Here is a 22,109-nt window from a genome sequence, read left to right as displayed (position 1 = left end):
TCTTCCTCTATCACAAGCATTCATTAACATTGTTCAGTAATCTGCAGCTCCATTTCTTCCTGAGGCTCTAATTAGCTTCTCTCTTCATTGCAGATGGTGATGAATTGGAAGAGAAGAACAAGGGGAACCACAACAGAATTCACATAGCGGAGAGGTCCGATAAATATTCAAAGTGTGGCGAGAACATCCGTCAGAGCTCACAGTCCTCCTCCCATCAAACAAAGTCCTTAATTCGAAGGAAGAGCCTCACTTCCCATCAAAGAATTCATACAGGGGAGAAATCTTATCAGTGCTTGGAATGTGGGAAGAGCTTCAGTCAGAGGAAAGGTCTCACTATTCATCAAAGAATTCATAGAGGGGATAAAAGATATCAGTGTTTTGAATGTGGGAAGAGCTTCCTGTATGGGACCCAACTCACTACCCATCAAAGAATTCATACAGGGGAGAAACCCTATCAGTGCTTCGAATGCGGAAAGACCTTCAGTCAACACCCCCATCTCGATTCCCATCAAAGAATTCATACAGGGGAGAAACCCTATCAATGCTTGGAATGTGGGAAGAGCTTCAGACACAGCAAAAATCTCACTACCCATCAAAGAATTCATACTGGGGAGAAACCCTATCAGTGCTTGGAATGTGGAAAGTGCTACAGTCGAAAGGACAGTCTCACTTTGCATCAAAGAATTCATACACAGGAGAAGCCCTATCAATGCTTGGAATGTGGGAAGAGCTTCAGTCGGAAAGGAAGACTCACTTCCCATCAAACAATTCATACAGGGGAGAAGCCCTATCACTGCTTAGACTGTGGAAAATGCTTCCGTCTGAAGGAAACTCTCACTTGCCATCAAAGAATTCATACAGGGGGGAAATCCTATCAGTGCTTGGAATGTGGGAAGAGCTTCAGTCACAGCAGCAGTCTTACTTCCCATCAAAGAATTCATACAGGGAAGAAACCCTATCAGTGCTTGGAATGTGGAAAGAGCTTCAGTCAGAGCAGCAGTCTCGCTTCCCATCAAAGAATTCATACTGGGGAGAAACCCTATCAGTGCTTGGATTGTGGAAAGAGCTTTAGTCGCAGGCAGAGTCTCACTTCCCATCAAAGAATCCATACTGGGGAGAAACCATATCAATGCTTGGATTGTGGAAAAAGCTTCATTCTCAGAAATAATCTCTCTTCCCATCAAAGAATTCATACAGGGCAGAAACCCTATCAGTGCTTGGAATGTGGAAAGAGCTTCAGTCACAGGCAGAGTCTCACTTCCCATCAAAAAGTTCATACAAAGGAGAAACCCTATCAGTGCTTGGAATGTGGGAAGAGCTTCAGTCACAGACACCATCTCACTTCCCATCAAAGAATTCATACAGGGAAGAAACCCTATCAATGCTTGGAGTGTGGGAAGAGCTTCAGTCACAGGCAGAGTCTCACATCCCATCAAAGAATCCATACAGGGCAGAAACCCTTTCAGTGCTTGGAATGTGGAAAGAGCTTCAGTCACAGCCAAAGTCTCACTTCCCATCAAAGAATTCATACAGGGGAGAAACCATATCAGTGCTTCGATTGTGGGAAGAGCTTCAGTCAGAGCCACAGTCTCGCTTCCCATCAAATAATTCATACAAGAGAGAAAACCTCTTAGTGTTTGGAATGTGGGAAAAGCTTCAGTCAGAGTGCCACTCTCATGGCCCACCAAATAATTCATACAGGGTTGAAAGCATATCAGCGCATGGAATGTGGATAAAATTTCACTCGTAAAAAAGTCAATTCAAGAACTCACAGCAGGGTAAATAATAGAATGGTAGATTCGGAATCTAGTGCAACCCCCGCCAATGCAGAAAAAAACTCATTTCAAGCATCCATGACAGATGGCCATCCACCTTTTTCTTAAATACCTCCAATGAAGGAGAGTCCACCCCCTTCTGAGGGAGTTCCTTTTCACTGCTGGCTCTTACTATCAGAAAGTTCCTCCTGCTCTTTAGGAGAAATCTCCTTTTGTGTTGCTTGAATCACCTCTTCAGATTCCTTCATGACCTTGAGAAGGACTTCTGTAAGTCTGAGAATGTCCAGGGGATTGGACCATGCTCTATATTTGGAGGGAAACCCATGGAGAGGAGTCTGATATAGGGCTTAAGTCGTCTAGGCATTGGTCAGATTGTCATTATTACAGACATACTTACTGGTTTGGACGGAAGTGATTCTTATTCCGGGGGAAGTGGTGACTGTGACATTACAGGCGCTCTCGCCAATATTATCCAACCGTTCAGTAAAACTTTGACACAGCAGACCAATACTTTACCCGCTGAGGTTGATGTATTGGGAGGATAGGTGTAGGGCCGTGTGGTATTGCTTAATTGTATGTGGGGTCCCTATAAAGGGGACTTCTTCCTCTAGGTGGGAGGGAGACTGGTCAAGTTACCACCAGTTGAATACAACATTTAAGTTAGAATTTAAAAAACAGATTTGCAGAACAAAACTCACAGTTTGAAAGGGAGTTATTAGGCTCCCGGGTTAAAATTGTACAGTGGTAACTCTGGTTATGTACGTAATTCATTCTGGAGGTCCATTCTTAACCTGAAACTGTTCTTAACCTGAAGCACCACTTTAGCTAATGGGACCTCCCGCTGCGCGATTTCTGTTCTCATCCTGAAGCAAAGTTCTTAACCCAAGGTACTATTTCTGGGTTAGTGGAGCCTGTAACCTGAAGCGTATGTAACCTGAAGCGTATGTAACCCGATGTACCACTGTATCTAAAATATATAACATTACTTGAGTGGAATACAAAGAATGAAATGATTAAAACATCAATGAGAAGCTGGGCCAGGGATGTAGGACACAATATTGACTTTGCTTTATGGGAACAACTGTGGAAAGTAAATTTAAGGTTTACAGCTTGCTACACACTAAGGGAAAACTTCATGAAGATGATGCAGAGGACTCAATCAAGATCATCAAGGGTCTGAAACCAAGCCTTATGAGGAGGGCTTGAAGGAACTGGGGGGGGGGGGCGTATCTATTTTAAGTGAAGTTTGCCGAAATCTACACTTGCGACATTGGCTGCCATACGTCCAGATTTTCCCGGACATTTCAGCAATTTCCTCCCAGACGCTACTTGCAATTCTGTACATATGGCAACCATATCTATATACAGTGGTTTTCAAACAGCTTAGTTCCTGAACAACTTTGAACTCGAATGCTGCAAACCTGGAAGTCAGTGTTCCAGTTTGTGAACTTTGCTTCAGAAGCTGAACATGCTCCTGAGCTTCTGTTTTCACTGTTCCGCTGCTAATTTGCATCCCCCTGCATTCTAATCAAAGCCTTCTTCCTTCTGTTTTCACTGTTCCGCTGCTAATTTGCATCCCCCCATTGTAATAAAAGCCTCCCATTTCCGATTGCATTGTTCTGAGGTGATATTTGGAGCTTATATTTGGTGCTTTTGTTTTTGCTAAAAAAAAAATGCATTTTTATTTGGCTTTTTCATTTTCGTTAGATAGTAAAATTCTACGACTGGAAAGGAGGCACAAGAGGATTGGAAGAAATTTAAAGAATATTTAGCTAAATATTGTAATATATGATAAATAGAAAATTCTTGGAAGCAACAAATAGGCTTAGGGGTAGAATAAGAATATGTGGTAGTAAATATTAAGGATTAGAATAATAATAAAGGAGAAGAGGTTATTTAATGAAAGGAGTTAATATTATTATAAATATGAAATTAGAGAACTGTTATACAGGTGATATAATGAAATTCAGACAGAGGGGATTCGAGGAAGTCAGTTACCAATGTTAAGAGATTTAGGTATTTGAAGTAATAATTTTCTTTTGTGTTTAGTTTATTGTCTCTGTTGTGTGTTTTGTCATGTTTTTTCTTTTTTCTGTGTGAAAAAGTAGGAAATCAATAAATTTTTTTGAAAAAAACAAAGCCTTCTTCCTTCCATTTTCCTTGTTGCACTGCTAATTTGCACCCCCCATTGTAATTAAAGCTTCCATTTCTGATTGCGGTGTTCTGAGGTGATATTTGGAGCTTATATTTGGTACTTTTGTTTTGCTAAAAAAAAAGTGTTTTTATTTGGCTTTTTCGTCTTTGTGACTGTGGCTTGTTCTTTTTTGATTGATTGTGTGACTGTGGCAATGTATAAAACCCCCCATCCATCAGTGCAGGTAAGAAAAAATAATAATTTTAATTTTAATGTACAGTACTGTCTTCTTTAGGGACGCGGGTGGCGCTGTGGGTAAAAGCCTCAGCGCCTAGGGCTTGCCGATCGAAAGGTCGGCGGTTCGAATCCCCGCGGCGGGGTGCGCTCCCGTTGTTCGGTCCCAGCGCCTGCCAACCTAGCAGTTCGAAAGCACCCCCGGGTGCAAGTAGATAAATAGGGACCGCTTTCTAGCGGGAAGGTAAACGGCGTTTCTGTGTGCGGCTCTGGCTCGCCAGAGCAGCGATGTCACGCTGGCCACGTGACCCGGAAGTGTCTCCGGACAGCGCTGGCCCCCGGCCTCTTGAGTGAGATGGACGCACAACCCGAGTCTGGCAAGACTGGCCCGTACGGGCAGGGGTACCTTTACCTTTACTTACTGTCTTCTTTCCTTTATAGTACAGTACATTGATTATTGCTTTCATTTTATTGGTCAGTGGTCTCATTAGATAGTAAAGTTCATGTTAAATTGCTGTTTTATGAGTTGTTTTTAAAAGTCTGGAACGGATTAATCTGTTATACATTGCTTTCTATGGGAAAGCCGCCTTGGTTTTGGAACGCTTTGGTTTTCGAACAGACTTCCAGAACGGATTAAGTTTGAGAACCAAGATACCACTGTAGTCACTTTCTTCAGTCAGTCCTGACTGACTATATAATCACAATGGGTTATCTTACAGTTTTTGTGTGAACGTAAACAAAGATCCTTGGCGACTCAGGCAGAAGTTGAACAAACAAGATTTATTTTACAGAACAAAGTTGAAAAAAGCAAAGGATGTGTCAGGAGATAGATAATGTTCTTTCAGGAAACAGTGAACTCAATAATAAATTGTACTAAATTTAGTGTGTGTTACAGGCTTCTAAACAAAGTAGTAAATGCACAGCTTCTTTTAAACTTCTGTTGCTTCTTTTAAGTTATTCCTCTTCGATGTTACAGGTGTCTAGAGAGGGTGGCCAATGCTGAGCTTATTTCCAGTTATTTCACTACAGCTCTTTAACTTAGCTGTTGCAGCTTAATATTTTGATTCTTAAACAAGGTGGTACTTTCTGTCAGTTTCCACGCTCCTGAGGTACTTCTGACAGTATAGCAGACCCAGGGGGTCACCACACCCTTCATAACTGGTTTGGGATTCTCTTTCTAGATCTTTCCCTTCCTGACTGAAATGAGACCCAAGTAGACAGTATCCTCACAGCTTCTACTTCTCCTTGCTTCCAGCTTTCCTTTTAACTCCTGTCTGAATACTCTCTCAAAACTAGTCTTTCTAAGCTCAGAGACCCCTTTCTCTAGCTTGGGATAATTTCCTCAGAGTGCACTTCATACCCAGACCAGAAACAACCCTCCTCCCTCCTCTCCCTCGAAACTATCCCTCCACTTTCTCAGAAACGGCTCATTTTATTTTCCCTCCAAAAGTGCTGGCTCCACCCCCGTCTTGGTAACCAATCAGAGAGAGGCTCCAGCTCTCTCATGGAATTCTGAGGCCCTGCACCCCCTGATTCTGCCCTAGCTCAGCTGCCCATCACAGATAACTTCCTACAATTACTAATTACACACAATCAACACACCTTGGCTGGTTTGACAGTTGATTCAAAGCAGCTAAGAAAGCTCTAGCTAAGACAATTAAGACATAAGAATCCATCAGAGGAATCCACGGAAAATTTGATCAAACGTAGGTTGGAATACAAGAGTCTGCTCCACGATAAGAAAGCTGAAAATACAAAAGCCCTTGGGACTAGCTAATGGAACAGAGGGAAGACAAATGCTGGGAGCTGGTGGCCCAGGGTTTAATTGAAGACAGGTCATCAGAGGAAGCCTGAATGGCAACCAGTCTCCTGTAATGAGATGAAAACACTCGTTTCTTGCCTGAAATCAAACAAAGCATCCCCACAAGCTCTTGGAACGGTAGATAGAATAAAAGGTGGGGAAGGGAGGAAGAAAAGGGATTTCAAAAGCAAAACACTGTAGGTCTTAAGATGGACTAATCATAGCCTAGCCACTAACAATATAGTATTTCAAGCACATTAATGAGCAGTACAGGGAATGGTCAGTTTCCCAGTGGTATGGAAGGTGCAGTTATGGACCCCGTGGTGAGGGTCAGTGGGGACAAAGCTGCTGTGCGTTCCACACACACTTTTGTGGAAGCAGCCTGTGTCTCCTCAACATTGAGAGACACAGCCATTTAAAGCACGTTTCTCAAGTAGGCATCCTAAACTGCTCAGAGACCTGAGATACAGGGGCTGCTTCGCTTAAAGGAAAGTCCGATGGAAGGAGGCCAGGGCCTTTATTTCAATTTTTAAAAGTTATTAAAGATTTTCTTGGGTTACAAAAGTACGTGCACCGCCTCCATTTTCAGGTGGTAGAGTCTTTTCTACAGAGCGGTTACATTTGGTGTGAGAGAAACCAAGGCCTTCAGCCACATCCCTCAGCAAATGACTCAGAGACTTCTCTCCGTCTCCGTCTCCCCTTCACACCCCTCAACCCCTTCCACAATTGTTCCTCAGCCCTAAGTTTTCCACACAGTCCTTTAGAACATTTCTATGACCTAAGAGACGTGGAAAACCACCTTCATTGGTCACCTTCCATATATGTCACAAGCCAATGCATAATAAAAACACCTTTGGATTGATTGCTTCTGTCGACAGGTGTCTTTTGTACAGGTACTGTAATGAGCTGGGATAACAGGTAAGACCTCTCCCTTACAGCAGGTGCTTCTAATCTCAGCTCGTTACGTAACAGTGAAGATACCAGGTAGCCTGACATCTGGCTGGTGGATAAGGGATCAAATACTTATTTCACTCATTGTAATGCACATCAATCTCTGATCGGTCTTCTAGGTTTCTGGGGGGTTTTCCTGTTGTTATTCTGTTTCTCTCACAGCTGCAATAAACCTACCATTAAAATTATGGACTGGTTATTTCTTCCTCCACCCCCCCCCCAATTATTATTTATACCCCGCCCTCCCCGGGCTCAGGGTGATTAACACCAGTAAAATTACAGTAAAAACATAATAGGGGGGGAAAACAACAATTTAAAATATGGGTTAAAATACAATTTAAAATGCAGCCTTATTTTAAAATAGCTGATAAATCAAGACCATAAGGGAAGGGAAACATAAGTGTCAAACAAAATTTATTTCCCCCCCGACAGCCCCAAAAAGCAAAGAAGCCAAGACAGCTGTCTTGGCTTCCTCTTTAGCTACGTGCAACCTGTCCAGCCGGGAGAAGCTGCGCACGGCTTTGTTTTTAGCTGCAGGGCTGGGACAAGGAAAGCCCGAGCTTCCCCCGACCCCAGCCCCCAGAAAAGGCAGCTATCCGCAAGCCTTCGGAGCCCGCTGGGCTCAGAAGGCTTGTGGATAGCTGCCTGAAGCCTGCATTTGCTCCATAGGACGCACACACATTTCCCCTTCATTTTTGGAGGGGGAAAAGTGTGTCCTATAGAGCGAAAAATACGGTAATAATAAGTTTTCTTTATACCCCGCCCTCCCCGGGCAGAGCCGAGTTCAGAGTGGCTAACACCAGTAAAATTACAGTAAAAACATAATAGGAAAAAAAACCTTACCAATTTAAAATACAGGTTAAAATGCAATTTACAATGGAGCCTCATTTTTAAAAGTAGCCCACAGATCAAAACCATAAGAGGGAAAAACAACGGTCAGACTGAGTCTAAACCAAAGGCCAGGTGGAACAGCTCTGTCTTGCAGGCCCTGCGGAAAGATGTCAAGTCCCGCAGGGCCCTAGTCTCTTGTGACAGAGCGTTCCACCAAGTCGGGACCATTACTGAAAAGGCCCAGGCCCTACTTGAGACCAATCTAACCACCTTGTGACTTGGGACCTCCAAAATGTTGTCATTTGTGGACCTTAAGGTCCTCCACCAAGTGTACCGGGAGAGGCGGTCCCGTAGGTACGTGGGTCCTGGGCCGCAATTAAAACAATGCATGTCGTGCTGCCATTCCTATAATTCTAGTTTAATCAACTCATTTCCGGGTTTGAAATGGTCATAATCCAAAATGTTCACCAACCAGGCTGTTCGTAACCTGAGGTATGATGTACAAAGCCATTTATACGTTACTAACTATTGTGATACGTTACCTTGATTACTTTACTACATGAAAGTACAACTTTACATTAAAACACCAGATCATCACATACATGGGATGCATTTAAATTTGATTTCCACCTATAGGAGCCTGTTCATTTGAAGGAAGAAATGAACCCTTGAGAGAGCCAGTGTGGTGTAGTGGTTAAGAGCGGTGGTTCGTAATCTGGTGAACCGGGTTCGCGTCTCTGCTCCTCCACATGCAGCTGCTGGGTGACCTTGGGCCAGTCACGCTTCTCTGAAGTCTCTCAGCCTCACTCACCTCACACAGTGTTTGTTGTAGGGGAGGAAGGAAAAGGAGAATGTTAGCCACTTTGAGACTCCTTTGGGTAGTGATAAAGCGGGATATCAAATCCAAACTCCTCCTCCTCCTCCTCTTCTTGTTGAGGAAAAATCTTTCTACGCTCCATACATCTAAATGGTTCCTTCCATATAAGTCCGTAAACATTTTGTAAGTACTCAATTAAACAGAAGCACTTTCTGCACTTCTGGAATTTAATTGTTTCTTCCTTTGTGAGTCCATTGATGTTTTGTAAGGTGTCCACTCTGATTGAAGTTCTTTCCACACTCCATACATTTAAATGGTTTCTCACCTGTGTGAGTCTGTTAATGTACTCTTAGTTTCCTTTAGACTGAAGGTCTTTCCACACTTCATACATTTGCTGTATAAGGTTTCTCCCCTGTGTGAGTTCTTTGATGATTTCTTAGCATTCTGCTATGGCAGAAGCTTCTTCCACACTCCATACATTTAAATGGTTTTTCTCCCGTGCAAGTCTGTTGATGTAGTCTTAGAGTTCCCTTTTGACCAAAGCTCTTTCCACACTCCATACATTTAAATGGTTTTTCTCCTGTGTGAGTCTGTTGATGTAGTCTTAGAGTTCCCTTTTGACCAAAGCTCTTTCCACACTCCATACATTTAAATGGTTTCTCCCCTGTGTGCGTTCGATGATGTAAAGTAAGATGTACACCTGAATGAAAGCTTTTTCCACATTCCAAACATTTACAAGGTCTCTCACCCGTGTGAGTTTGATGATGTCTATTAAGTGATGAACTCTGACTGAAGCTTTTTCCACACTCCATACATTGAAATGGTTTCTCCCCTGTGTGACTCCGTAGATGTTTTCTAAGGTTTCCATTATGTGTGAAGCTCTTTCCGCAGTCCATACATTTAAATGGTTTCTCCCCTGTGTGAGTTCTACGATGTAAAGTCAGATGATCACTTGAACGAAAGCTCTTTCCACATTCCATACATTCATATGGTTTCTCCCCTGTGTGAGTCTGTAGATGTTGTCTAAGGTTTCTACTACTGTTGAAGCTCTTTCCACACTCCATACATTTAAATAGTTTCTCCCCTGTGTGTGTCCATTGATGTTTTGTAAGGTTTCTATTATGTGTGAAGCTCTTTCCACATTCAATACATTTAAATGGTTTCTCCCTTGTATGAGCCTGTAGATGCATGCTAAGGTTTCCATTATGTATGAAGCTCTTTCCACATTCGATACATTTAAATGGTTTCTCCCCTGTATGAGTCTGTAGATGTTTGCTAAGGTTTCCATTATGTGTGAAGCTCTTTCCGCAGTCCATACATTTAAATGGTTTCTCCCCAGCGTGAGTCCGTAGATGGTTTCTAAGGTATCCATTATGTGTGAAGCTCTTGCCACATTCGATACATTTAAATGATTTCTCCCCTGTATGAGTCTGTAGATGTTTGCTAAGGTTTCCGTTATGTGTGAAGCTCTTTCCGCAGTCTATACATTTAAATGGTTTCTCCCCTGTGTGGGTCCGTTGATGGTTGCTAAGGTTTCCATTATGTGTGAAGCTCTTTCCACACTGCATACATTTGTAGGGTTTTTCACCCATGTGAGTTTGATGATGTCTATTAAGTGACAACCTCTTACGGAAGCCTTTTCCACACTCCGTACATTTAAATGGTTTCTCCCCTGTGTGAGTCCATACATGTCTTCTAAGGGTTCCATTACGTGTGAAGCTCTTTCCGCAGTCCATACATTTAAATGGTTTCTCCCCTGTGTGAGTTATATGATGTAAATTCAGATGACCACCTGAACGAAAGCTCTTTCCACATTCCATACATTTAAATGGTTTCTTCCCTGTATGAGTCTGTAGATGTATGCTAAGGTTTCTATTATGTGTGAAGCTCTTTCCGCATTCCATACATTTAAATGGTTTCTCCCCTGTGTGAGTCCGTAGATGCTTGCTTAGCGTTATGCTATGGCAGAAGCTCTTTCCACACTCTATACATTTAAATGGTTTCTCCCCTGTGTGAGTCCGTTGATGGTTGTTTAGCGTTATGCTATGACAGAAGCTCTTTCCACACTCTATACATTTAAATGGTTTTTCTGTTGCGTGAATCCTTTGATGTACAGTAAGTTGTCTACTCATACTGCATCTCCATCCACACTGCATACATTTGTAGGGTTTCTCACTCATGTGAGTTAGATGATGTAAAGTAAGAGATGAAGTTTGTCTGACGCTCTTTTCACACTCCATACCTTTAAACGGTTTCCCCACTCTGTGAGTTTATTGATGTGAGTTTATTAACTGTGCACATGGACTGAAGCACATTCCACATTCACCACATTTAAATGGTCTCTTCGTAATTCCAAATGAATTTACAGATGACACACTGTCTTCTCCATAACCTGCTTGGAAATGAGAGGGGAGGAAAACCCGTTAGTATTTCAAGGAAGAGAACAAAGACTGTAACACACATCAAATGCAATTAGCACCTTCTCTTATTTCAACCTATTGTACATTCCTCCCTGTCTTTTTATGTTCCACATTTTAAGCAAATGAGGTGAAACAATGCCAAATAATAGGAACGCATCATCAACCTTCCATAATATTAACTCATCATTAATAGTTTGATCTAAGAATACAGTTGTGGGATTGCCTTTTTAAATAAGGACCTGCCTGACAGGAAAGGGAGTTGTTCTCCTTCCATGAACGTGCCCTCCATTTCTCAGAATCAGAGTTGCTAATGACATTTTTCATTCTCCGTGTAATATTATTCCACCTCTGGGGCACATTTTAGCCCTCGGGACCTTTACATATTTATTAATCACCCACACAGTCCCTTGGGCCCCAGGAGGTGCATAGCAACTGTCAGTGTTTGTAAAAAGCAAAAAAGGAGGTAAGGGTTTTGACCTCCCTTTGTCTCCTTAGCCTGGTCCTCGGACCCTTGTCGGCACAAAAGAGTCCACGAGAATATCCTTGCAGAGTTTTATTCTTAAAAGTCTTTGTTCAAAAGCAACTGAACAACTATACACACCAGCACTAACCAACCCAAACACCAGCAACCAAACTAACATTTCTCACTCTATATATACAACTTGGTGCAGGTCGCTGAGTCATGCTGACCCAGCTTTATTCGCATTAAAGAGACATCGGCCATTTTAGCCGTGACACCCCTTCTGTTTCTTAAATGCGAAAAACCCCAACAGAAACAATACATACATACACTATATACATAAACCCAGTTTTGTCATCAATTCATTATGACATGTTGCTGGCAAAGGCTTGGTAAACAAATCAGCAATATTATCTTGTGACTGACAATACTCCAGTTTGATTACCCCATTCTGTACACAATCTCTCACATTCTCATGATGGATAGCAATATGTTTTGATGCGGATTTCATTATTTCCGAGCCCGCTAATGCAATGCACGGTTGGTTATCTTCATACACTTGGATAGGCAAATCTACTTTACAATCTAGATCTTTTAGTATCTGTATAAACCATATGATTTCATTGCATGCTAGCGACAGGCTCCCATATTCTGCCTCACAGGATGAGGTTGCAACAAATCCTTGTTTCTTGGAATTGGCAAACAACATAACCATTCCACTTGTAGATTTTCTAGTAGCTACACAGCTTCCCCAGTCCACATCAAAAAATGCTTCTAGTTTTTCATCTTGTGTACTAGATATCTTTAAACATACATTTAATGTCCCCTTTAGGTATCTGATAAGCCTTTTCAAAGCACACCAATTGGCAGTACTGGGTTTAGATACACGTTGGCTCAGAACATTTGTAGCACATGCAATGTCTGGCCTTGACCACTGGCTTAAATACAACAGTGATCCTATTTTTGAGTGATACAACTCAGGCTGATCAAATTCATCATCACACACTGTCTTTGGGAAATCTGGTGTCATGGGAGTCTGAACTAGCCTGCAGTTTTCCATGCCAAACTGCTCTATCAAATGAAGAATTTTCTCTTTCTGGCTTAATAGAAAGCTTCCATCAGCTTCCTGCTTTACTTCTACTTCCAAGTAATTGCTTACAGGCCCCAAGGCTTTAAGCTTAAACCTCTTTTCCAGTTGACTTGTGAGCTTCTGGATCTCATCTGTGGAACTCCCTGCTACAAGCAAATCATCAACAAAGACTAAGAGCATTAGATATTTGTTGCCTGTCCCCTTGGTGTACAGGCATGGATCAGCCACACTAATTTTAAAACCAAGTTTTACAAGGGCTTCATTTAAACACTGGTTACAACACCTTCCACTTTGTTTGAGACCATAAACAGCCTTTCTCAACTGCACCATTCTCCTCTTCAAAACCAGGGGGTTGTCTCATTAACACTTCATGGTCTAAATTTGCATGCAGATATGCAGCATCAACATCAAAATGGTGCACTGCTAGTTGTCTTACAGCAGCAATAGAGAGCATTAAACGAAAAGTTTCACTCTTTGCAGTGGGAGAAAACACTTCATCATAACTCTCCCCTTTTATCTGAGTGAACCCTCTGGCTACTAATCTGACTTGAAAACGTGGCTCCCCAGATGCAAGGGTTTTCCTTTTGTAAACCCACTTGCATGACCCCACTCTGCCACTTGGAGGCGGCATTATGACCTCAAACACTTTGTTACATTTAAAAGAGTCCATTTCTTCTTTCATAGCTTGTTCCCACAAAGCACGTTCTTCAGGGGGTAAGTCTAAGACTTCATTATAACTTTGTGGCTCCACACAACTCACATTGCATACTCTCACTCCTCCTAGGGTCAAATGCTGAGGAGGTACACCCTTGTTTGAATGCTGGGAGCGCCTAGGCACAACTACTTCTTCCCCCCTTATCTCTGGCTTTTCTTCCTCTTCCTCTAGAGAAGAAGTATTATCTATTGCCACATCCTTTGGGAAAATCTGTGCCTCCTCCTCATCCTGCTCCTGTGTTGCCAATGGCTGAGAAGAAGCCTCTTCTCTTACTTGCAGGGGCAGTAGGCAATCTGGGTTGGCATGGATCGCAGTCCATCTGTCCTGGTCAGCAAAGTCTGCACTTTGTGACAGAACCATGCGTCCTGGGCATAAATTGAAGCGCCACTCTTTGCCATAGGACTGATATCCCACAAACCACAGTTTCTGCACTCTAGCGCCCCCTTTCTGGCACTGAGCTTTGGGAATATTTACATGTGCCCAAGAATCCCAGTTATGGAGCATTGTCCTCTCTGGTTGTTTCCCAAACAACACACGATAAGGAATATATTTTATAGAGCTAGACCAGGTTCTATTAATCAAAAAGTTCGCTGTAAGGAGAGCCTCGCCCCACAGCCTATGCTTGTGGCCCAATCCTGCATCCACTAGCAGGCAGTCCTTTACTGACTGTATTACAGCCCCACGTCTTTCACACAGACCATTTTCAGCAAGGCTATAAGGGTTAGTCAAACGATGAGTGATCCCCTTATGTCGCAACCATGCCCCAAATTGTTTGTTCAGAAATTCTCTGCCCCTATCTGTTTGCAACTACACAACAGGGTGAGCAAAGAGCTTTTCAGCTTGGGCAACCCATTCTCTGAATGTTGGGAAACACTCAGATTTCTGCTTTAACAAAAACAACCAACTAAAACATGATTTATCATCTATTACCAGAAAAGCATATCTGGCGCCCCCTTCAGTCTTCTGTGGAAAAGGGCCTATCACGTCACAATGGACAAGTTCTAAAACCTCTAGATATTCTGTCACTTTTAGAAGCCACAGGCTTCCTCTTAGATTTGGCCATTTTACATACATTGCAATCTAGGAAACAGTTACAGCTATTTACTTTTAGGTTCTTGCACACCTTTTGCATTTCTGAAAGCACACGGAAATTGGCGTGACCCAGTTTTCTGTTCAGTTCATGTACACACCCCTTATGAACTGGCAAATTATTCCGAACCACCTGGGCTGCTTTAACAGGCTTGTCCTGCATTACATATAACCCATTTTCCAACTTTGCATGGGCACATACCTGAGTTCCATTCTTTATCAGACAACCATCCCGTGTGAAGTTAACACTATATCCTGCATTAATCAAACAGCTTACAGACAGTAAACAATAGTCCAAACTGCTGACAAACAGAGTCTCTGGTAGAGTAGTGTTCAAGCACTGCAGGAAACATGTTCCTTGGCCATCAATCTTGCTTCTACGACCATCAGCAAGATAGATTGAGTCTTTTCCATCAGCTGGCTTCCCCAGGGTCTTAAAGTCCTCCCGACTGTTGCAGATAATCCTACTGCTCCCAGAGTCCAGCAACCATGTTCCTCGAGGTATCTTCCTCTCCTCCCGAGAAAATGCAGACACAAACTGAGCAGAATGCGTGTTCTTCTTCACTGAAGAGAACCCCTTCTGCTTATGTTTCTGCGTTGATTGCTGTCTCTGCTCCACGTCGTCTCCTGGAAGTCTAGCCCTGCATTGACGTTGGAGATGCCCGGGTTGGTTGCATCTATAGCACCTCCTCACTGCCATGGCCAAGTCCAAACCTTGGTGTTGCTCCATGGACAGATTTTGCTGCTGGCCCCCTTGGCTATAACTCCTCCGCTCTTGGAGTTCAGCTTGTTTATCTGACCTTCTTTCTGCTTCTTCAGTCAATCTGCCAACCACATATACTCAAGGGTCAGATCTCGGGGACGCATACTCTCCATGCTGTTAATCACAGGCAACCTGTCAGAAATCAAGCCTATATAGGGAGTAAACTGGCAACACTCCCAGGCACCCGGCTTGGTCTCCTGTTGACCTCCCTGGCTGCATTCCCCAGCAAGATCCAGGCTAGGTGTCGATAGGCGATTCTTCTCAGCGTGGGAAGAACACACCCCTCCCTCCTGCTCTCCCGGCAGGGAAAAGGAGATAGACAGAAACGTATTTACATGGTTTTATTTCTGTCTTTCCAGCAGTACAGAAAACATGACTGCTCTCTTCAAGCTCCAGCAGTTGAGTGACCAACTCAGCCAGTTGTTTTCCGAGAGAAGTTCAAAAGGGATGCCTCCCCCAATATTTACAACTTGGGAAGACTGGAAATCTGCCATCTCTGCTGGTGCTTGCCGAGCCCCTTCTGTGGGGTCTCCAGCAATCTCTCCTGACTCTCTCTTTAGAGTCCAACTGGATGGTCCTGGCTGGCACTCACCGGCTTCTAGCTGCTGCCTCTGTTGACCTTCAGGTCCCGTCTGGCTCTGCAACTGGTGTAGCCGCTACTGTGGTCCTCTAGCAGTTCAAACTGTTCCAGTAGCCAACGCTGAGTGCTTTCCTGAGCCTCAGATCCTAGCCGCTCCAGCGTCACTGCAGACAGTTACAGCTTTCCACCAACTGCTCCAACGCACAGCCACTGGCTCCATACACCACCAGGACTCGCCAGCTCCCTGCTGAGATGCTGTCAGTCGTTTTTGCACTCTGCGCATGCTCAGAAACACTGGGCCCATAACCTAAAGCGACTGAACAACTATACACACCAGCACCAACCAACCCAAACACCAACAACCAAACTAACATTTCTCAAACTATATATACAACTTGGTGCAGGCCTCTGAGTCATGCTGACCCAGCTTTATTCGCATTAAAGAAACAGCGGCCATTTTAGCCGTGACAACAACCATATTGGGAGACCCAGGGTTCAGGTTTTTCTAGGGACTGTAGCATGGAACTAGTGAGAAGGCTTGGCGCTTGGAATAAACTGAAGGTGTGCTCAGGTAGGCTAATGTCCTTGGAGCTGGACCTCCATCTGTCAGCCTTGCAGTGCAGAGGGAGAGCTGGAGATGCAGGAAAAGGCTGTTGGAGCCTGGCTGCTGGAATCCCAGATTGAAACACTCACCCCAATTTTTATTTATTAGATTTAGAAACCACCCTTCTAAGTCTGAGTGTGAGGGGGAGGCCAGGAGTCCTGTCTCATGCTGTGTGTAGGAGCAAGAGGCATGGATGGCGAGGGAGCTGCTGCAGTGACCTGCCACACCTGTGCCATGTTTGTCGTCCTGCCTGAGAATGTGCAGAATTACACCTGCAGCAGATGCAGGAAGAGAAGGAACAGCAAGCTGAGGTCCGCCTATCTGCACTACGAGCTCCTGAGCAAGATGAGGGATTTCTTGAAAGAGAGCAGAGTGGATGGTCCTGGGACAGCAACACAGGTGGGGTTGGCCCCAGCCAGGAGGAAGATCGCTGGTTGCAGGAAACGAAAACCTGGAGCAATGTGGTACAGAGAAACGGGGCTGTTAGGAACTCTGATGTGTCACTCGAGCTGCAAAATCAATTCTGGGTCAGAGGAGCAAGATGCAGACCTCAGAACGCATCAAGGTGGCTGTGGAAGGGGCAGGGTATGGAGCAATTCCTACCACTCCCCAGCGGAGGAAGAGGGATGTGATGGTGGTACGTGACTTCCTACTAAGGGGGACAGAGGCAGCAGTGTGTGGAGGTAACAGGATCAGTGTTAGAAACTCATATCTATAAGCTGGGTGCCAAATGTCTTGTTAAATCAAGGTTAAAGGTAAAGGTAAAGGTACCCCTGCCCGTACGGGCCAGTCTTGACAGACTCTAGGGTTGTGCGCTCATCTCACTCTATAGGCCGGGGGCCAGCGCTGTCCGGAGACACTTCCGGGTCACGTGGCCAGCGTGACAAGCTGCACCTGGCGAGCCAGCGCAGCACACGGAACGCCGTTTACCTTCCCGCCGGTAAGCGGTCCCTATTTATCTACTTGCACCCGGGGGTGCTTTCGAACTGCTAGGTTGGCAGGCGCTGGGACCGAGCAGCGGGAGCGCACCCCACCGCGGGGATTCGAACCGCGACCTTTCGATCAGCAAGTCCTAGGCGCTGAGGCTTTAACCCACAGTGCCACCCGCGTCCCTCAAAACAAGGTTACAGCTGCCCAAAATTGAATGTCTAGGAGTTATGAGAAGAGAAGACTCCCTGGAAAAGACCCTGATGTTGGGAAAGATTGGGGGCACAAGGAGAAGGGGACGACAGAGGACGAGATGGTTGGACAGTGTTCTCGAAGCTACCAGCATGAGTTTGACCAAATTGCGGGAGGCAGTGGAAGACAGGAGTGCCTGGCGTGCTCTGGTCCAGGGGGTCACGAAGAGTCGGACACAACTAAACAACAACAAGAGTTGCCATTTTGGGGTAGGATGGCTCTAAAGCCTTATTTTTCAAATGATGGACAGATTGTGACTGATTCTCAGTTAAACCCCTGGCTAGTTCAAAGGACAACCTTGTGCTAGGTTTAAGAACTTCTGAGAACTTAAAGAAGAAATGTCCTTTGATCCAGGGACAGTACACATAGATATTGGCCTATTCTGACTTCTTTTTCTTAATGGTGACACAGACCATTCATAATGAAAGATGATTCTTCACAACAAGTGTGAGAGGGCAGTGAAGACAAGAGACGTCAGTTCACTATCACATTGTTCACTGCTGCTGTTCACTGGATCAGTGATTTTGTTTAAATGAGCTACACATACTGTAGGGTCTCATTGCATACTGAAAGGACATACCCCTCAATCTTTCCTGCTCAGTGTTTTTCTTTTTTTGGTTTTGGGGAAGGAGATGAGCTCAGACTCATCATACCAGAGTCTCTCGTTTGTCAACTAAGTAAAGCATAAGTGTTATTGATGCTATTATGTTACTGTAAAAATCTTCAAAAAAGTTCGTCTTGTGAAGAAGCAAAGACAACACAAACCTGGGAGTCTCTGCAGATTTTGCATAGTTATTTTAAGGTGGGGGGGCCTCTGAATTCTGCACCAGCTGAAGTTACTGAACCCTTTTCAGAGGCAGCCCTACCTATAACACATTGCAGCAATCTAATCTTGAGGTTACCAGAGCAATTATTATTTATTAAATTTGTTAATCACACTTCATCTAAAGACCACGGAGCAATTATAATGGCGTATAATTCCCCATCAGTCCCCTGGGCAATAATGGGTAGGGAATGTGCCTCCTCATCCCATAGTCAGGACACAGCACTATCCTTGTAGGAATTCTCTGCCCAAGCCTCTCTCACTGTCCTCCTTTGGGGTGGGGGGCCATGGACTCCTCGCCCCCCACCCCAAGGGAGAATCCCACCTGTGCTCCAACAGGGAAGATCTGCAACACGGGAAAAGGTGGATATTAAAGGTCCAGAGGCCTGATTGTGGGGAAGGAGGGAAAGAGAGAGGAGGTGGAAGTTGGGATGTTTCCATGGGAAGAGATTCAAAAGGTGAGTATAAATCAGGGTCATTGTACCTGGCTCCCTTTCCGACTCAGAACCTGAGAGACACTCCCTTCTGGAACATATCCAGGCCATTTTCTGGAATATAAGCCAGGCATCTTTGGGGACATCATCCAGACCTTCATTTACTGTGGGAACCTTGGATGAATATGGTTGCTGGAGTACAGATGTCAATCACAATCCCTGAAAAATCGTCTAAAGACCCCTTGGTATCCACGCCCACCTTGAACTCCCAAGTCACGCTGAGCCCAAAGAAACCTTCTCTGCTGAGGTTTCTCTGAAAATACTAATTATCTGCATTTTGTTTTCTCCTTCCTCTATGATCTGGAACATCCTCCTGATGCGTTTGTCTGTCTCTGCTCTGTCCTCTTTTGTTTCACTAGTCATTTATCAATCCCCCCCCCCTTTTCCTCCAAGGAGGTAGGTGAGGCCAAGAGGCAAGACCCCCCAGGGGAATTTAACCCCCTGCCTCCCAGGTCCTTGTCGGACACTCTTTCTTCTCAGGCTGGTCTCATTCAGGGGCTTCACCAGAGGCTCCAATTGCTTTGACTAGAAGCCTCCTCAAGCAATCTTAGAATGATTGTTATTCTTCTTCTATTTAGCTATACCCCACCTTTTTATCCTGACACGGACTCCTTCAAGTGCCCCTCTGCTCTCCTCTCCCAGTGGACCAATGGTCTGGCTTGGAAGAATGCAGATCATCCGATGCAGCAGCTTCCCTGGGACAAAATGGGGGGGGGGGGGGGTTCAGCTTGCAGGAATCCTTCTCTAGGTCAATGGAGAAGCCAAGGCAGCCCCTGCAGAAACCCCCCTGCCAGCACCCCAGGTGGAGGCATCCCAGAAAAAGGCCCCGTGCCTCTTTCTTTCTCCACCCCCCCCCCCCGTCATTTATCAACATGGCGTCTCACCCCCAGGGAGGCTTCCATTCAACCCTCAGCCCCCCAACATCCTCTGCTCCCCCCCTCTTCCCCAAAGTCTCCCCTACACCCTCTGGCATTCCTTGGCACGGCTCGCCCTGCTTGGGGGTGGGGGCTTTTGGGGGCACCCCCTTGGTGGGAAAACGTGTCTGGTGGGGGGGGGGGGCTTCAAAGGAGACGGCGCAAGGGAAACACTGCGGGTGGGGGGGGGGGTCCACGCTTTGCAGCTGCCTTGCATGGATGCGAGCCTCTCCATATGGGTCCCAGGACAAGAGATTAATGGGGGGGGTCTGTGCCCCTTTCTCTGACCCCATCGCCCCTCCCCGCCCTCGTCCCAAGGCAGGAGCTTTTGGGGGAGCAAGAAAGCGTCTCTCTATCCTTTTCCTCCCCCCTCTTCCCCCACCGGCATCTTTACCTCTTTCTCCTTTGACCCTTCGCCTCCCTTCGTAGCTATTCCGATTTCCTTTCTTGCAATGCAAAGCGGAGAAGGGGGGTCCGTGGTCGACTGGCGCCCCTCTTTACCTTTCTGAAACCTCTCGCTTCTCCAGGGGCTCCTTCTGCCCCCCCCCCAACTTCCTGCAAACTTCCGACCCACAGAGTGACCCCTTCCTGGGAGAAGTCCCTTCCTCTTTTCGCATGGGAGCCGGACGTGACGGCGCTGCCTTCGGCTTCCTCCCCTTTGGGCTCCCTTGCGAAGTTGCCCAACTCCACGCCCACCCCATTGACGGGGGAGGGGGTTTCTGGAGGAGGAGGAGGGCAGGATCAAGACCCTTTGGTCCCTGAAAGAGAACCCAAACAGACTCCAAACTCTGCAGACAGCATTTTCCAGCTGCTGCCTGGACCACCGAGCAGGGAGGGGAGAGATGCTTTTGGGCTGAAATTCTCCTTGCAGGATTCCCAAAACGGGCCTCTGGTTTCCCACTGGGACTCCGGGAGAGCAGGATTCGGGGCGAGATGGGACCCTTGGTCTGGTCCAACTATAGGGCCTTATGTTCTGTGCGCGCGCGTTCACACGTGCGTGTGTTTGTGTGTATGCACCTTCAGAGACATTCCCTGGCTTTTCTCTGCAACGAGGGTGAACCAGGTGTGCACCCACCTACCTTCATTTGGGGGGTGGGGGTGGAGAATCTCTCTTTCCTCACCTGTCCAGCAGTTTCCCGGTCTGCTCTCCCTCCCTCCGCCCCCACATCCCACCGACATTGTAAAGGTAAAGGGACCCCTGACCATTAGGTCCAGTTGTGGCTGACTCTGGGATTGCGGCGCTCATCTCACTTTACTGGCCGAGGGAGCCGGCTTACAGCTTCCAGGTCATGTGGCCAGCATGACTAAGCCGCTTCAGGTGAACCAGAGCAGCGCACGGAAACGCCGCTTACCTTCCCGCCGGAGCGATACCTATTTATCTACTTGCACTTTGACGTGCTTTCGAACTGCTAGGTTGGCAGGAGCAGGGACCTAGCAACTGGAGCTCACCCCGTCAAGGGGATTCGAACCTCCGATCTTCCGAACGGCAAGTCCTAGGCTCTGTGGTTTAACCCACAGCGCCTCCCACGCCCCATCTCCACCGACGTTGTACCCCCCACCAAAAACAAAAGTTTGCGGCGCCCCAAGGCACTTTGCACTCAGCCCGATTCCTGGGAGGTCAAGAGCGGCAGGAGGTGCGAGGGGGAGGGGCAGTCTTTCTTGTTAAGCCACGCCCCCTTTCTAGGGAAATATGCTGGGCGATGGGGAGGGCGAGCACCCAGCCTCCCTTTCTCTCTTTCCCTCTGGGAAATTGCATTAACTGGCTTTAATCCTGAAGGGAACAAGACGTATAACAAGATCGCGCCCCCAACCCAGCCAGAAGGAAACAGACTTCTCTTTCTGCAAGGGTTGCATGTTGGCAGTGCTTCTACCTCTAAAAAAATAAAGGAAAATAAAACGCTAGCCTGTGCTACTTTTTAAAAAAATGCCTACGGATGCACCGTCCATGCAAAAGCAACCAAGTTGGATAGGAGGAAGCACATCACTTGGACCCCATCCAGTAGGATTTCAGGCCCTCACTTGTGGGGTGCCTCAGGGCTCTGTCCTCTCCCCCATGCTTTTTAACATGCATATAAAACTGCTGAGAGAGACCATCAGGGGGTTTGGGCTGGGTGTTCATCAGTATGCGGATGATACCCAGCTCTACCTCTCTTTCAAATCAGAAGCAGTGAGGGTCCTGTGTGAGTGTCTGGAGGAGGTTGGAGGATGGATGGCAGTTTATGGACGGAGGTTGAATCCTGACAAGAAGGAAGTACTGTTTTTGAGGGGCAGGGGGCAGGCGGGTGTGGAGGGCTCACTGGTCCTGAATGGGGTAATTGTACCCCTGAAGGACCAGGTGCGCAGCCTGGGAGCCATTTTGGACTCGCAGATGTCCATGGAGGCGCAGGTCAATTCTGTGTCCAGGGCAGCTGTTTACCAGCTCCATTTGGTACGCA

The 22,109-nt window shown here is 45.9% G+C and overlaps 2 protein-coding genes across 7 annotated transcripts in view; one reads left to right on the top strand and one right to left on the bottom strand.

The window, feature by feature from the left end:
* LOC144326681 (uncharacterized) overlaps positions 1-3,988 on the top strand; it is a 47,035-nt gene extending 43,047 nt beyond the window's left edge. Inside the window, 1 exon segment of the mRNA XM_077923423.1 lies at positions 311-3,988. Coding sequence (XP_077779549.1) covers positions 311-1,736 — 1,426 coding nt within the window. The 3' untranslated portion in view covers positions 1,737-3,988.
* A 176-nt stretch (positions 3,989-4,164) lies between these two features.
* Positions 4,165-20,635, bottom strand: LOC114589771 (uncharacterized). Of its 6 annotated transcripts, XM_077923238.1 has the most exons (3): positions 20,069-20,355; positions 19,350-19,455; positions 4,165-10,935 (listed from the first exon to the last, which is right to left on the bottom strand). In XM_077923238.1, the coding sequence occupies exon 3, from the start codon at positions 10,781-10,783 to the stop codon at positions 8,927-8,929; it is 1,857 nt and encodes a 618-aa protein (XP_077779364.1). In that variant the 5' UTR covers positions 10,784-10,935; positions 19,350-19,455; positions 20,069-20,355; the 3' UTR covers positions 4,165-8,926. The 6 variants fall into 6 exon arrangements, 5 of the variants coding, with proteins under 5 accessions (XP_077779364.1, XP_077779363.1, XP_077779362.1 ...); XM_077923237.1 differs by lacking the exon at positions 19,350-19,455 and having other exon boundaries at positions 4,165-10,938; XM_077923236.1 differs by lacking the exon at positions 19,350-19,455.
* Positions 20,636-22,109: the final 1,474 nt, after the last annotated feature.

The sequence above is a fragment of the Podarcis muralis genome, chromosome 2 (assembly GCF_964188315.1).
Source record: "Podarcis muralis chromosome 2, rPodMur119.hap1.1, whole genome shotgun sequence".
In the NCBI taxonomy this organism is placed as follows: Eukaryota; Metazoa; Chordata; class Lepidosauria; order Squamata; family Lacertidae; genus Podarcis; species Podarcis muralis.
Note: the sequence above shows the minus strand (reverse complement) of the source record. Positions and strands in the feature narration are given on the sequence as shown.